This window comes from Lutjanus erythropterus, chromosome 2, assembly GCF_056507025.1.
Source record: "Lutjanus erythropterus isolate fLutEry1 chromosome 2, fLutEry1.hap2, whole genome shotgun sequence".
Lineage (NCBI taxonomy): Eukaryota > Metazoa > Chordata > Actinopteri > Lutjaniformes > Lutjanidae > Lutjanus > Lutjanus erythropterus.
In genome coordinates this window covers 29,651,875-29,669,180 of record NC_139318.1, presented here as the reverse complement: position 1 = coordinate 29,669,180, position 17,306 = coordinate 29,651,875, and the positions used below count along the sequence as shown (strand labels likewise).

Below are 17,306 nucleotides of genomic sequence, written 5' to 3'. Positions count from 1 at the left end.
GTTTGGTTTGGTTTGGTTTAGGCATAAGGATTGAGATTTGTTAGGATATCTGTGCAGGTCACGCCTTCACAATCCTAGGAAAAAAAAAATATTGGTTGGTTCTACTTCTCTAAAAATGGAAGAGACAAATGAGCGTGAAATTCATTGCATATGGGAGAAATTTGCCTTCAGGGCTTTCTGGAAGAAAACCTGACATTTAACCCAAACCATTATTTCCCCCCGCCCCCCCTAAACCTAGCCAAGAAGGGCTTTCTAGCAGAAGGCCTTGAATGCTAACTTCTCCCAAGAGCAAATTCATCTAGAGGCTATGCAATGATTTGCTGGAAAAATGACATGAAAAAGTCATGCAACTGTGTGGCATGTGAGGTAGGTTTGCCTCCAGGACTTCCTGCCAGGAAGCCTTAACCCTTTCCCTAACATAATCTTTCTACCAGAAAAGCCTTACGCTTTCTGATAGAAAGCCCTGAAGGCAAGCTTCTCCCATAAGTGGGACAAGTAATCTTTACCTGCTGTTGAGGTAAAGATCATTCTTGTAGGAATCCCTATTTTGTACATCTCTTAATTCCAAGATTACAATTCTAAACAAAAACAAAGTGATAACTTACAAAGTCACAAACTGTTGCTGAATGTTGTAGGCTGCTTTCAGTATTGACATAATGTTTGCTAAGTAGCGAGCTACTTGCTAGCTTGTGAGCACTGACAGTCCCACAGCGAGGAGTGAGACAGTGCTGCACGATTTGTTCACTGCCAGTGAGTCTTTATTAGGACTAAAGTTACGTAGTCGTTTAGGAATACTTTCAGGTTGAGGCTTTGTTCATGTTGTGTTGTAATAATCAGAAAAATTAGTTCCTGGCTGGGAAAATTCAGATGAACACCCCCTCAGGTCAGAACAACAACTCAGATAGTTATGAAACTTATTAATTCATGTATTGCACATTAATTTTTGATATATGGTCAGGTTGTAACTGTTAGTCGGAAGAACAGCTTCCTTGGATGGTACCATTTCCTTACTTAAATTGACCATTTGAGGAGCATGTGTATGGTGGAAACAAAACAATGGGGAGACAGACCACACAACAGGTGACTGTTTCTTGGCTGCGACACCTAGTTGTCTCCACTGATGGCTGGCAACTGCCATATTGAACTTAAGCAGAGTTGGAGGGGGAGTTTACCACCTTAGGACAGAGTCAGACTAGCTGTTTCCACCTTGTTTCCAGTCTTTATGCTAAGCTATGTTAGCCTGACACTGATGCTAACATTAGCTTTGCATTTAGCAGTCAGATATAAGCGTGGTATCTTTTTATTTTAACTCTCAGCAAGAAATCGAATAAGCAATCTTCTCCTCTAAGTCTTAAACCTCCTTCCTACTCCCTGCAGATGAAAATATTAAGACACAGTAACTCCACAGACTAAATGAACTTCATGTTCTTTGCTTATTTTTTTTCCCCTCTCTTCCTCTGAACAAACATCAGCTTGCGCCAGTTCTTTTCACTCAGACACAGCAAGTCAAATGTATACAGGGATCAGTTTATACAACAGGCTAAAGCAAGGGATTAGTTCAGTTGTCCCCCCCCCCCCCCCCCCCCTCCCTCCCACACACAAAAACAGACATTAAATCATTTTGCTGTTAAAAATCACTTAGGAGGAGTAACGAAGTAGACTGTAAACCTCATCCGCACAAATCCCTCACAGTAACTTTGATTATCCTTCTCCACTTGAACTGAGAAGCACCAACATCTCACTCATCTCACCATTCGCACTAATGACAGCTTTTTACTCTGTACTTTGTTTTTTTTTTCTGCTAAGAATGGATAGTTTATCTGCTGTTAGTAAAGATTTGTTATCTACACGTGTTAGTAAGCAGAGTAGCATCTTACTCGTCCTGTAGGTGCTGTAGACTGGGTGAATGGGGTCCATGCTCTGAGGATGAATCACATGCTATCCACTTGTGCTTAAAATCACAGTAAGAGAGCACCCAAAGGAGAGAGAATGATATAAGGTGGCGTCAAATTTTTGCAATAATACTTCTGACACGTCTCAGGTGGTACATCGCCTGAAACGAACCTTACCGCTCCTAAAGCAAGTAACTGTTACTATGCATTCTGTATATGAAGGACGTTATTTGTTAACTAGTATAACAGCATTGTCAAGTAAAGATATAGTATATGGAGTAAAGTCCATACCATAGATAGATAACAAGCTGGACAGCACATGCGTCAAGATGACTTCTATAATCTTGCAGGAAGTGAGTGAAACTGTGAAATCGTCAAAGAGAGATGAAAGAAGAAGAAGAAGGAGGAGATCTTTGGCTCAAGCCACGCTAAAATGTCACTGGTCCTCCCCAGTGTCCACACACGAAAGAAAGACAGACGAGTAAATACAACCTCCTGACCATGTGCACGCCAACGCACGACTAAAACCACCTGCTCTGTTCCCTGAGCTGCTGCCACTCACTGATTAACTGGGCACGCACCACCACCTCGTCCTGCTTCCACCAGTCAGCGTCACTGTATATATATTGGGCACACGAGGCCAGTCGCCAAAAGGGTGCAGCCTGTCGAGCTGCTCGTCTACGCTTAACGCCCACAGCACAGTCTGATGCAACTGTAAATAAGGCAAAACACTTGAACAGAATTTGATCAAGGAGACGTGTCTGTGAGATGTGGAGCCAGCACTGATATGATGGCTGAAAACAGAGGTTGTTGGGTAACACAGTGAACTCTGCAGCTCCGACCATTAGGGATGAATAAATAGATAATCTCTTCAGTGGCAGACGAGTTGCCCTGACACATCGGTTCCTGACTCGTCATCGCAGACGGTTCACTGGTCAGGACGGAGGAAGAGGAGGAGCATCTCCCCTCCTCATCCTGACAGCAGGAGCGTCGGAGCATCAGGCTGGACGAACGCACTGCCAGTGAAGACACAAGAGGGAGGATGAGGAGAGGGAATTATAAGGAGGCGATATGATTCTATAGTGCAATGGCTGTGAGATAATAAGACTATTGTAATACCCATCCTCTCCCCTCCTTTAAACTGCCCTCTGACACCTACTGACAATACTAAAGTGCTGATTGTTAAGCCCACGACGAGGCTCGTACACTGATAATGTTGACAACACAAACAGTTTTTCAGAGAAACCTTGACGGACTCAGTACAGTACACACGTGTTTGTAAACAGAACGTCCAAGGAACAAATGCATGGCTATGGTACATGTGCAACAGAGTAGTTCTCGTATATTCATACAGTATGAACTTAATCTTCCTTTTAGTTGCATTCAGTTTAAAAAAAAAAGCAAAAAATTAAAAATTAAAAAAAAAAAAAACCCAAAAAGAAATCTGGCTGCCAAGCAAGCGTGTGCTTATTTTTTTTAAAAAGATATTTTTGTCTACGGTTTTTAAAATACGTTCAGCGGAATTGAATGTATAACTGATTTAAGTATGAGCGCATATCCCTAACCTCTCTTCCACATATTACGTCTTTTCTGTGTCAATCCCTTCCTTTCCCGTGGAGGTGACTGTATTTTTTCCCCCTTTTCTTATCTTATCCCCGTGACTCTAAATGAGGTGCCCTGGGTGGCCTTGGTGTGGCCAGACTCATGCGCCAGGGTCTCACTCAGTAAAAGCTCAAGCAAACAGAGGATCAGGCAAAGGTGGGGCGCTGCGGCTGCAGCCCGGGTGCAGCCCTGCCGGGCGGGGCCGCACTGCACGTTAAGAGCGGTAGTCCTTTTTACTGTACGGCTTGTTCCCCAGGATGCTGTCCACCTCATGTGTGATGGACGATGACAACTTTGGAAGAACCTGCGATGGGAGAAAGAGAGACACAAGAGGGTGAACATGGTCTTATATGTACAGTCAGTGGTTTCACTCCTTGTCAAACTGTATTTAAAAAAATTCTCTGCAATTACACATCACAGCTTCTACTTTTTCTAGTTGTCATCATCTTTGTGGCTTACGTTCTGAAACTTACAGCTCTTTACTGCCAATACAGCAAAAAAATGAAAATTATGTGTAAAAATATTCAGTTTTATAGCTGATCTGCAGTTTATTTAATTAGTTTCAAAATTTGTGTTTTTCAAATAAACTTCATACTTGAGTTTGTGTCTGTACCTTCTGTTACTCACATTCAGCTGATTTACTCTAGTGTTACTGTAATAATTCACACTAACGACAGTAGGAATAAACACAATACATGTCCATTCAAAACCTATTAAAAGTTTTTAGCCAATTGTAAAATATTTATTTCAGTGGAAGTACACAGCAGAGTGTCTACTGTCAGTGTTATATTTTATTATTAAACTGATGTATTATAATAATAAATGGTATAGTATTTCACGGGTGTACCGATTATTTTTTTTTTTACATTCAAAGCTCCTATTGGGGTTTTCAAATGAAGTTTCAAATGTCTGTCATCATATTTTGACATCATCACCTTAAATCCATATTGCGATATAGATAATATTGTAACTAATTGTGTAGCCCTGCTTCAATCTATTCGGTACAGCCCTATACTGTATGTCATTTTACAGGAATCCTAAAATACATTCAAAATAGATGAATACTTCAGTGTCGTCATGATGTAATTAAATAAAAACTAGAGAAAATTTGTTTTCTTCCCACAGTTTAGACATTAAATATATACTAATGTACACTACATGAAAAATAATAAGTTGCCTAAAAATAACCTATAAGTAACTTATATGTACTTTTTCCTGTTCAGATGAAGGGCTGTGTGTTTATTTCAGGGTCTGTGATGTAAAATTACCATGAAAAGGAAAACTGCCGAGCCCTTGGGAAATGTGAGCATAGCATTTCAAAACCGAAATATCAAATGTACTAAGGGAAAAAAAGACATATAGTGTGCACACATCTAGTATACTAATGTGTGTCCACGTACACCCTCGCACACACACACACACACACACACACAGGATACACAAAGCATCAGAATAAAGCAGGAATGGTCTTTACTGCAGGCCAGACATAATGTGAGGAGAGGACGTAAACCCCCACCGGTCTGAAAACCCCATTAAAGGAGTGCATCTTATCAGGAGAGGAAGAAGTGGCCGTAAGCCTGTCTCCAATCCCCCTGGCAACTGATACTCCGCTGACCTTATTAACTCGGTACAGTAAAGCACCCAAGCGTGCAGCGGCAAACTGCCCAAGAGGCCGAGCTGTACCCAGGAGAGGAGGCTGCTGCTGTTACGGACTGTAAGGCACGAATACGGAGCCTGATGAAACAGGTCAGGTCACACTCTCACAAATTAAACCACTGATTTGCTCCACAGGACGCCACACACGTGTATACACACACACAAACACACAAACTCATTCTGTGGCCTCACCTGTATTGCGCCTATGTTCTCCATCAGCTGGTCGGTGTTGGACGCCCCTAAAAGGACGGAGCTCACCCCCTCGTTCCGTAGGCACCACGCTGCAGGGGACCAGTAAACAGCAATGACACCCTCACCATGACTACTGACATACACACACACACACACTCACACAAAGCTTTCCTGATTTACACACAAACACAACACTTCACCACAAACACACAACAGATTGATTTTTTCTATGCATGTCAAATGACAACATCCCTTCAGGCCTAAAACATCCCGATACAACATGAAACTACTGACACATTTCCTGTCCACAAATGACAAATATTATAGCTGGACACAAAGTCTACACTCACATCACACTAACACTATGACATCCTTTACAAACCACAATGTAAAAATACTCCACTACAACCAGAGCTGTGTTACTATTGAATAGAGCCTGACCGATCAGTCAACTGATATTGGCCTATTACAGCTACATCAGTCTATATCGGTATTACCAGCTGTCTGATGTGCTCCTATATGAATTTTTTTTTTTTTTTTTTTTTTACAAAACACATTACAGATTGTTTTTATTTGTTAGCTTTATTGCCACCATTTGATGCATATTTGATCCCATTCCTTACTTCAGGTTTAATACATACATATACTTTTCTCTATGTTTTTTTTTTATTTATAAATATTAAAAATACTGGTGAAAGTTTACTGTTTCGGACAACTTTGGACAATAGTGTACATTTTAAATTGTAACACATCCTCTTTGTCAAAAGTGTCATTTTTGAGGGATTTTTGCAAAAAGTGTGTGTCTCTCCAAATCCACAATCCGATTTGACTTTTGATTTTAACGCCACAATTCTTTTAGATTTAAATGTATATGCTGTTGTTAGACTATTGAATTTTGATTTATTAAGATCAGCAAAAACTGTTTTTTTATGCCACAACAGCTGTCATTTACATTTTCTAATGTTTTCTTTAAAAAGACAAGGTTATCAAGTGTGATATAACAGCCAGTAAACTGCGCTGTGTTGTCTATTTAGTGTTTTTTCTTCGGACATGCGCTGGATGCCGAGAAAAACAAACACAGGGAAAATTGCCATTCTGCCGTCAATTTCAATTCGATTTTAATCACTTTGAAAAATTTTAGATTTAATATTCAATCCTGTCATCTGTATAAAGAATATCAGCCAATATATCAATATAGAATTCATCATTGGCTCCAAAAATCCAGCACTGGAGTAAAAATGCAGAAGAATTATCAGCAAAAATGACTCTCTATGCAGCAGAGTAAATGATCAATTTATAATTACTTATGAATTAACATGTAAGCAGCAGCGTTTCAGTGTTATGACATGGTTGAGAGGAACCCCATATATATTCTGTATACTATTGGATAATTCAATCTATAACTGTATTTTATATCTATCTTAATCTGCAAAATTAAACAGTAACTTAAGCTGTGACATTGGGTACAAACTGATCCAACTTCTTTCCTACCAACACTGATTTCAGTACCTTAGCTCAGGTTTTCCTGCTGATAAGGAGTAATGATCAGACGGCAGTTCTCTATTTCCTAAATTTAAAATCTATAAACCTTATGGCGTGGAACTCATTGCAATCATTATTATGTAGGTAAGATGAGACCATCTGTAGCTGTTCCATTTAAAAACAGAGTCAGCAGCCCACCATGATTGAATGAAACACATCACTTTAAAATGGCAGTGACAAAGAAACTGTATTTAATTAGTCCCGTCACTGCCAGATCCTGTTCCACTTAAAGGCAGCGTAAGCAATTCTTGATAAAGATAGTTGATCGCTGAGTCTCATTTCCATGTAGTCAAACACAGATGTTTTGGGTTGGCTGCTTGAGCCAAGCTTCTCAACAAAAAACAAAAAACAATGAGACTCAGCAACTATTTTTCTCCAGAACTGCTTACTCATTTAAAGGGAAATTTTGTCACTGTGTGGCTGTCCAGTCAGTGCTGATGGTAAATGTAGTCAATTGAAACAACAAATTCCTCAATGCGTGCTACACTGACTAAGAAAACTGAAATCTCTTGCTGGTGGAGCTGTGTCAGCAGTTCCTACATGTACCAGAATGTCTTGTGCACAGCATTTAAGTTAATACTTTGAGTAAGCGTTCTAAAGTATGAGTGAAAAAGAGACTTGGGGTATTCTTTTTTTTAACTTTTAAGTGCAGCACTTTGATATACGTCATGTCATCTGTTTAGAGTCCTGTCTAGACAGTAAGTGTCTCAAACAGAGTGCAATAAAGGTTTTTGCTGAAAAAATAAGAATCGTGTGACAGAATCATGATCTCAATTCTTAGTGAGAAAATTGTGATTCACATTTTCATACAAATATTGCAGCCCTAATCACCACCCTAACCTACGGCTATTACCTTGTTGTATAACATAACATCTGGTGACAAAAATACTAGTACACCAGTAGCCTAGAATTCCCATATCCGATAGCCTGTAGTTCTTCCTTAATGCCGATTAATATCACTGGATGAAGAGGGGAACATATTTTGCAGTGGCAGAACGTAGCTAACTTGGTCAATAAAGCACACACTTAAGTCTTTATTGCTTCAATTGACTACATTTACCCTCAACGCTAACTGGACATCCACATGGAAAGTGACAAGGTTCCCTTTGATAAGATCCATATCAGAGTCAATACTTATGTAGCATATTGAATCAGTGAGTCCCTGTGTGAAATACAAGTAGAGGAGCAAAAAGTACAATATTTCCCCCTGTAATGTAATGCAGTACAAGTATGATGTAGAATAAAAAAATGGAAACAGTACTTAAGTAAATGTAATTAGTTAAATCACATTATTGCATTAATAATATTAAGGCAACACTTTTTGTGCTCTCTCTGAGCAAACTGACACATAAAACTCATCTTTGTTTGGTGAACTACAGTATTATAATTGCGAGCTGTACTGTGCAACACAATGGCGAGCTTTTGCAATTGAGGAAAATACTCTTGTAAGCAGATTACAGAATAAAGGGATGGAGGATTTTACTGTTAAAATAGTGGGATTATGATTCTACACAAATCTCCAAAAATGACAACAGCTGAAGGTCTTCCCCTGGCATTGACGTAAGTGCAGACCTTCCCTCGGGTCACTGAGATACCCACAACATCTATTAACTCTACTCTCCCTCTCACAGTCACCATCTGACTTCTGAATCTACCAGGAGGAGCACTGGGCCATAGTACTGAGCCACAGGCAGGAGGGAGTCTGTCATTGTTATATAGTTTTTATTCAATACTGGAGTGCCACAGTGATGTAGAGGACTACATGGTGGACATTAATCTCCTGTGCTGCCTTCAGGAGCACTGGAAGGATTTATTGTAATTGGGAGAGATGAGGGTGTCCTCTAATGGGCCGTGAAACCTAATCTATGACACTGCATTACTGTGAGGGTGAAAAATCTGCCGCGATCGGCTCACAGATAGCAGAGGGAGTCCCAGATTTACTTGCTGTGTCCCTAATGTCTGACGCTTTAACGGCCCCTGCAGGAGAGTGTGCGTCTTTGGGGTTTGCACATTCTCACTTTCCTGCCTGGCAGCGAATCGATATCTGCCGTTTGCTGGATTTATGACAGCGTTGCTATTTTAATGCTGACACCGGAAACTGTTAAAAACATGTTAACACCACAGAGCTGCATATATATGTATACATACTGTAAACATGTTTGCATTCCTTATGTTGATATTTATGTTACATACTTAATGTGTTCAAAAGGACAGATGCTGTTAATTAAATTAATGTTAATGCAATTCCTTTGGGTCCCTGTGAGGCAATGTTAAAGGTTATAAATGCATTTATATCTCTTTAACAAATACCATTTACTTTGTTATTCTCAATTTCATTCCTTTTCACTTGTTTCTTAGGGCTGCACAATACTGTTAAAAAAATAAAAAAATAAAAAAATAAAAATATAGTGATAGTACAGTAAGTGGGAATGGTGCATTTGCATCATAATTTTAATTGTCACTAAAAAAACAAAAACAAACAAACAAACAAACAAACAAAAAAACTAAATCATGATGATGTGACATTTGTTGTGGTCTGTACCAAACAATCATATTTTCTCACATCTGGGAAAGATTATGTGTAGGTCAGGACATCTCTGCAGCACTACAGTGCTTCATTATGCTGCTGTTTTGTTAACACATTTGTCCTTTATCAAAAAATTGCAGCTTCTGCGATTTGGATATTGCTCTTAGCCATACTGTGATTTCACTAATATTGCGATTAATTGTGGAGCCATATTTTAAGCATGTTTGTAACCAATAATTGCCTGGTAAGAAAGCCTCTGATATGCTGAGCAAAGATGGAAGATTTAACATTTCACTGCTCTGACTGAACCAAATTTAACCGACATCACTTTAACAACAAAAACATGACTATAACTGTTCAAATGTTCTTTTACATTTCCATCAAAAACTTAAAAAATATACTTTGGCTTTAATACAGAATATTCCCTTACAATTGAAATTAAATGCTTCGCATAATCTGCCAGATTGAATATTAATATAGCAGATATTTATCTGCTACTACATACTGATACCGATATAGAGCTATATAACTGTGATAGGCAATATCAGCTGCTAATTTAATTCTGCACTGATATTTACTGTGAATCCATACATGTTTGAATTCCTTATACTCATATTTACATTACCATCTTAATGTACTCAAAGGGACAGATCCTCTATATTCTATTTAGGTTAAAGCAATTCCCATTTGTCCCTGAAAGACAATGTTAAAGGATATACATGTGTTTATGTCCCTCTGATACACACTCTTTACTAGGGATGATAACAATTAATCAATGATGAATAATTTGGTCATTAAAAATTTAATCAATCAAGTAAAACTTAATCACTCTACTATGAAAGAAAGATCTTATATAACAGATTATTTTCATGAGCACTTTCAACGTTATCTGATATTCAAGTATATGTGTATGTATGTGTATATGTGTATGTGTAATATGTAGACCTTTACTTCGTTATATGTTATTTTAGGTTCTGTAATGCTATCATAGAATATGTAATATGTTGCTGTGTAAATAAAGCTTTGATTGTTGTATGTTCCCTTAATAAAAAATCAATTGATGGTTACCGTTATGATTGATTAAGAAAAGTGTTTAATTTGCAACTTTACTTTCTTATTCTCAATTTCCTCCCTATGTACTCATTTCATGCTCTTTTCTCCATTAATATCTTTTAAAATGTACAGTCATTACAGCAGACACACACACTCGTGACAACACAACACACCAACAGTCAGACCAGAGCGTCGCTGACCTCGGCCTGTCCGAGGCAGAGGGACGGACAGACAGACAGAAAGAGAGAGAGCGGCAGAGTGTATCTGCGTACCGATGGCGAGTTGGGGCAGAGTGCAGCCCAGCCGCTCCGCGATTGCCTGCAGCTCTTTCAACTTCGCCTGCTGACGCCGGCCCTCCTCGCTCAAGATCTTGTCCTTCAACCACTGGTAACCCTGTCGAAAACACAGCACACCTGCTCAAAAACACAGCCCTGCTCACACCGCTGCGCCGCAGCTCCCGTGTCACCAGGGCCTGTTTTTAAACAAGTGACTCTGTCTCCTGCTGTCAGGGAAACACAGCTACAGCTACGCTTACTGAGATGCTGAATTATTAGCTCATTATTATCATTACAGAGTTACAAACATGAGGAAGAAGAATTCTCTATTTAAACTGACTTTTACTGTACCTGTTGAAATGATCTGTCTGAGTCAAAACAAGTACACTTTAAATATTATCAAGTATCACAAATTATACCATAATGCCTAGTTGAAACAAGTTAGAAACCAGTAAGAATTATCACTGAGGTCAAGAGCCAAAATACCACAAACATCCACAGGCAACACTGAGCCACACAGCAAGCAACACATTCCACACACGTCACTAAAAGTACTGCACAACACCAACATGGAGAACTACGTAGTTTCATGAACCAGAAGAGGTCTAGTCTACAGTGAATCACTAACACACAATCCACAGATACACAACATGCCACTCCACTACACAAACATATCACTGCATTAAGTCAGGTGGTAATGGGCTTGGACTCTTTTGTTCAAATTCTGGATGACAAAAAAAAATCTTTTGGACATAATGTATAATCTGTGGTTGCTCAAAGGGAAATATTCCTGTGGGTTTCAGAGTGCACACTGAATTAAATCATTTAAACTGCTTCTCCTCTTCATTAATGTTCAGTTGTTATGACTGTGCGGTTCCCTTAAGCTTAGAGGGAAACAAAAGTCACATAAGAGTCACTTGGAATAACATTGAACTGCTTCATGATTCATCTACCAGTTTAATTATTATTATTATTTAGTTTTAGTTTAAGAAGTGTTGATATCCATAATGTCAAATTAAAAACAAACATGTAAACACATATGTAAACATGCTGCGCTGTGATTGTTCTGTGTATGCATTTTTGTGCACATGTTCGTGTGTGCTCATGTGCGTGCACTAAAATGCATTAAGCTGACACCAGCTGGCAAACGGCGTCAAACAGCGCTGCTTGGGAGGAGTTACACAGTGCATGGCATCAACATGGCACTGAAAACACACAGATATATGAGGTGTGCACAGTAACAGAACCTGAAAGACACAAACACACAATAAACAAACAAACAACCGGCAAACCAGCAGGGAAACATGGCACAATGACACCGGCACAGATGATCAGAGCGGGATAGAGACAGGAAACAGAAGCGAGCAAGGTTTGTCTACCTTCAGAGAGGCCCGTGAGTAGGGAGGCACCCTGCCATCATATTTCCCTGAGATGATCCCACAGGCCAGTGGTGACCACGTCATGGCCCCCACACCTGAGGACAAAAATATGTGATTATCATTAAAAGCATCATGACAGAGCTCACTTCCTCACACAGATGTCGTTATTATGAAGCATCACATTAGCTCATGCAGGACATGGATGTAAAATGCTCCAAGCTGTCATCAGCTGTCAGCTCATTGATTGAATCATTTCTAATCAGTCACACAGCAATCACAGCCCATTTTCACAGTGAGGCAGTTTATTTAAATACAACTCTCTCCTCACTGGTCTCAGTAGTGCTACACACATCGCTGCTGCTGCTGGCAAAGCTTTGCTTCCTCCACCCAGCCTCCACCTTTTTAGTTCAGAGTCCTAACATGGCTCAAAGGTTAAATAATATTTATGCTTTGCTTTGGGCCACACTTGTTTACCCAGGGGGGTTTGCATTGTTCTCCCTATCTGGCTTAGCAAACTGCTTTGCTAATCTAGGGGGCTTAAGCAACAAGCACAACTGTATTTCCATTTGCTGCAGTAAATGGTTAAATCTAGGATGAGACTGTTTCTGAATGAACTGTATTTGAAAGAAAACTTATTTTAGCGACATCAGGTCCACAACTTCAAATCTGTTAGTGGTGGATTTCAAGATGAGTCTGTTTTTGCTGACTTGATAGTGGTGTCAGAAAGGACTTCTGTCGCTGCTTATTTCTGTTTGTCAGTCAAGTCACAGATTGTTGATTGTATAATTTGTGTGACATTTGTTGAAATCTCATGCTTTGCCGCAGTGATATAATATTCATTTGAATCCTATATGATAAAAAATACTGAGTGTGTGTGTTGTATATTACTTATCTTGTTTTCTGGCTTGTGGCAAGATAGCCTAATATTGACATTAACATCATTACATCAAATAAAATACAAAAAAAAGTCTGTCCAAATAAATTTATTAGTTTCTGACTGAAAGTGGAAAAAAACGGTACATACCCCAATATTGTATCTCTTTAACAAAATTTCACTTTCACACATATTTAGGCTTTTCTTTGGGATCTGTTTTTGATAACTAATGCAATAATTAATGAAAAAAAATTCACTTTCATTCACTGAACCTCCCCTGGGGAAGCCAACGCATCACTTTGAAAATTTATAATCCGTGTGAAGCCATAGGTCCATTATTGCTCACCTATCTTGTGGAAGAGCTCAGGTAGCTGCACCTCCACCTTCTCTCTCTGGAACATGTGGTACTCAGCCTGCTCACAGATGGGAGGAATCTGGTTGAATTGTCGTGCCACTGAGTATGCTTCCTAAAGGAAAACATGGGAATAAAAAAAAAGGCTCACAAACAGTATGGTACAGTGCTACATACAGGATATATTATAAAGAACATTTTGAATGTCCAACCACAAAAAAGTTGTGATAATTTCCTTTTCCTTTTGACATATACTCAAGTGAAAACAGTTCAAAGACAATATATTTACATGCTTATTCTGAATTTCATGTAATATGTTTCAAACAAGTTGGGAGTGGGTCAACAGAAGACTAAAAAAAGGAAGAAAGCTCAAAAAACATTTGTTTGCATTGTAGTATCATGACTGGAAGTTCACCACTTTGGGAAACACACGACACATGTAAAGGATATAACTATACAGTGCCCCAACTTTTTAGAATCAGGGTTGTAAGATAGAGCAAGATCAGAAATAAATTTAAATACTTGTGATGCAAGAAAAAACTCCTCAAGCTATGTTAAAAACTAAATTTGCCCTGTGATTATTCCTGATTTTTTTGCACTCTCGTCTACACAGATACACCCAGTCTCACCATTATCTCCATTGGGCTCCAGCGGGATGTTCCCCAGTACATGGCCATGCCTTGATTTATCACATGGGTCATTGCTCGAACCGTTTCTGTAAGTAAAAATACATGAATATTAAAAACACTGTCAAAGCTGGAATCACCATGTTGTGTTTACAGAATAGATTTCATTCTCTACGCCACTCCATCTCTCAGACAATGTCTGGACTGCATATGTATCTGAGCTGCTAGTTCTTGATTATTACAAAAGATGTGCTTGTTATCATTTGCAATCCAAATGGACTGGGCCGTTCGGGAGGGAAGTGGAAAAGCTGATTATGTTAATCAGAATGATGAGTGATTCATTCTGATGAGGGTGACATCTATTCATAACAAGGCACACTTGAATGACATTCATGTAAAAATCCTCAAGAATCTGTTTTTTCTATCTGCAGCATACTACAGGGGAATATAAAAAGAGCCCAGAGGAACAAAGAAGAATTTGACACAGCTTAACTCTTTATTGATAGACAAAGTGTCTTCACAAGGCTTTCCAACTCAGTTTATGTATTTTAAACACATAGGGTTAAGAATGTGTGTATGTGTGTGTGTATATGAGTTCTATAAAATGAAAAGTACATCAGGGATTATGTTTTTTCCACTAATGTGCTGACCAGGCTTGACTGAATGTTACACAGATTAATCTCATGTTATTCTGTCAACACATCAGTATATTTTATTTAAAGCCATCAGATAAGGAATTTCATTTTACAGCCATATCTGACCCTGTGAGACCACAAATATAATCTCACATTACCCAACTTTAATTTCCGTCTTTAGAGATGATTCGTTTCATTCCAGCCGGGCCAAATATCAAGCATCATATCAACGATAGGGGTATCCCAGACAAGATCAGGAGCCCCAAAGAGCAATAAAACTAGGGTGTGTCGACCCTAAATAATCCTCCATCCATCCATTCACCTTGCTGATGTGCCATTTCTGAAAAGTCTGTTGAACAACCAAATCTTCCCTCCTATCATCCACTGTAGTGGCTGCTTGGCTTAAGAGGGTTTTTCTGTAAACTGACAGAACAGCAGCTCAGCTCCGCTTCACCCTGTGTTACTGCCCTTCAGCTACTGCCAGAATAAAACATACCAGATGGTCGAACTACTGTGGGTTTGAAGACATAAACTCAAATCTGTCCATGTGAACTGTGTGCAGTCTTTAAAGGGCAGATGGGCAAAAGAATTGCCTCGACTTTTACATCAGATAACACCAGCTACGTCTGACTAACAAGACGCTGAAGCATTGTGAAAGAGCCGGAGCCGGTGAAGCATCAAAATGAAGGCAGAAGGCGACCTCTGACCGAACTCTAACCCAAAGGGGAACTCTGACATGGGGAGCATGCTGTGAGACCAACTGAGCCCACACACAGTTAGCACTCTGCCATTTAAAGGTCTCCAGCATCAGTATCTATCCTCATTCTGGCTGTGGAGGTGGAAGCACCAGGACAACATGCAGCATTTAAAAATAGATATTTCTGTTACAAGAGGTTTGTATATTTGAGTCTTCACGTTGCTGTAGTCATAGAGACAGAAGGGAGGTGTGTTTTTTATGTGCAACATGACAAAACATGAGGGAAACATGGTTAAGTGTGTGAGATTGTAAGAAAAAATGGGTGACAAATCAAAAGCAATTTTGGTTTAAAGGGAAAGCCTGGCTTATTTGATGTGGGGTTGTATTTCCTACTTTTTGATAGTCAGACATTTACCTACAGGAAATGACAGTTGGCAGGCCACTGGATTGAAGAAGCAGAGAGGAGTACCAGAATGGAAGCTAAGCAATGTAGTTCTGTGGACAGGGCGGGCAGCAAAACATATTTTAGACACTTAAAAGAAAAAAAAAAAAATCAGTATCAGTTTACATGTACGCTATATATATAGTATATTTTCCCTACTTTGCTTTGCTTTCAGACACTCTTTTCCAGTGGAAACTGCCATTAAGCCAAATACTGCTCTCTCCAAACCAACCAAACTCCATGGGTAAAATCAGCAATTTTAGCTCACATGAACATGGGAGTTGCAGGTCTACCACTGCCTCAGCCTGTCAGTTATTATGTGATTACGGTAAAACTGAACTATCCTTTTAAAACACCGGAGCCACACAATTACACAAACCAATCACGGCAGTGGAAGACCAGCAACTTCTATGCTCATGCAAGTTAAAATGATTGATTTCACCCATGGAGGTTTTTTTTTTTTTTTTTAGGGAAGCCCTTTTCAAGTCAATAAAATACATTTCCCAGCTGGCCCTGTCCAAAGCAGTGCATTGTTTAGCTTCTGTGCTAGCACTCCTTTTTGCTTCTCCAAACTGAGGGTGTCCCGTCATCGCCATCTACTGTAGGTAATCCACAGACATTTGACAAGCACATCATACAACTGCACACCAAACAATCTGAACTATCCCTTTAACTAGAGACAATAGAAAAATTACCTTCCATTGGTGTATTAGGGTCCGGTCTGTTTGCAAAAACCACATCCACATAGTCTAACTGCAGTCTTTCTAGGGAGGCCTTTAAACCTAAAAATAAACACCACAGTTAGTAAGTAATAGTGAACTTCTGTTATGCTAAATCATCGAGCTCTTCATAAATACCCAATCTATATATACTGCTAAATAATTAATGCAGAGGATTCTCAAAATATTTATTTTCACAGGGTTATTGTGCCCATAAGTTTTCTTGGCAACTCCAATAACCCCAAGAGTGTGTCAATTATTAAAAATGCAGCTTTGATTCCCTACAGCCAAAGCAACTAATTAAGGAGTATTTTGTTGTTTCAGTGTTAGCATTTAATCCAATAATCTGCAGCTTTGCTACATACCTTCTATAATGTGTTTTCGGGATAAACCTCTTTCAGTCTCCGCTCTGCAAAAAAACATAAAAAAATAGACCTTAGGTTGTAAACAATTACTTGAAATATGACAGGAACGGCCCCTCTACTGTAATATAATATCATATATCCTTTGTTAAATACGATCTAATAAATGTTTCACCTTTACTGAAAGTACCTGACAACAGATCGGTTTGGATGACACATGATCCCATTACCAGGAGCATCAAACACGTCTGGAAAAATTATACAGCAGGATCGTTTCTCATGTGAACACGCAAGCTTAGTCAAAGAAGCAGCCAGATGAAACTTACTTTCCACCCCAGAAGATCTTTGTTGTTATCACCAAACTTGAGCGTCTGAAACATAGAAAACGAAAGCACATCTGTTAAAACACCTGCCAAACACTGAGAATTATAGCTCATACTGTATATGGGAGCTGGTGATATCTAGCAGCTACATAAACCTT

At 39.2% G+C, this 17,306-nt stretch overlaps 1 protein-coding gene across 2 annotated transcripts in view; it reads right to left on the bottom strand.

Annotated features, from left to right (window-relative positions):
* Positions 1-2,500: 2,500 nt before the first annotated feature.
* kcnab2a (potassium voltage-gated channel subfamily A regulatory beta subunit 2a) overlaps positions 2,501-17,306 on the bottom strand; it is a 61,962-nt gene continuing 47,156 nt past the window's right edge. For both annotated transcript variants that reach the window (XM_084736666.1, XM_084736676.1), the window contains 9 exons: positions 17,152-17,196; positions 16,829-16,872; positions 16,440-16,526; positions 13,974-14,059; positions 13,339-13,459; positions 12,119-12,213; positions 10,737-10,857; positions 5,343-5,431; positions 2,501-3,798 (listed from right to left, as the gene is read on the bottom strand). In XM_084736666.1, the coding sequence (XP_084592792.1) occupies positions 3,709-3,798; positions 5,343-5,431; positions 10,737-10,857; positions 12,119-12,213; positions 13,339-13,459; positions 13,974-14,059; positions 16,440-16,526; positions 16,829-16,872; positions 17,152-17,196 (778 nt within the window). In that variant the 3' untranslated portion in view covers positions 2,501-3,708. The remainder of the gene's footprint in view (positions 3,799-5,342; positions 5,432-10,736; positions 10,858-12,118; positions 12,214-13,338; positions 13,460-13,973; positions 14,060-16,439; positions 16,527-16,828; positions 16,873-17,151; positions 17,197-17,306) is intronic.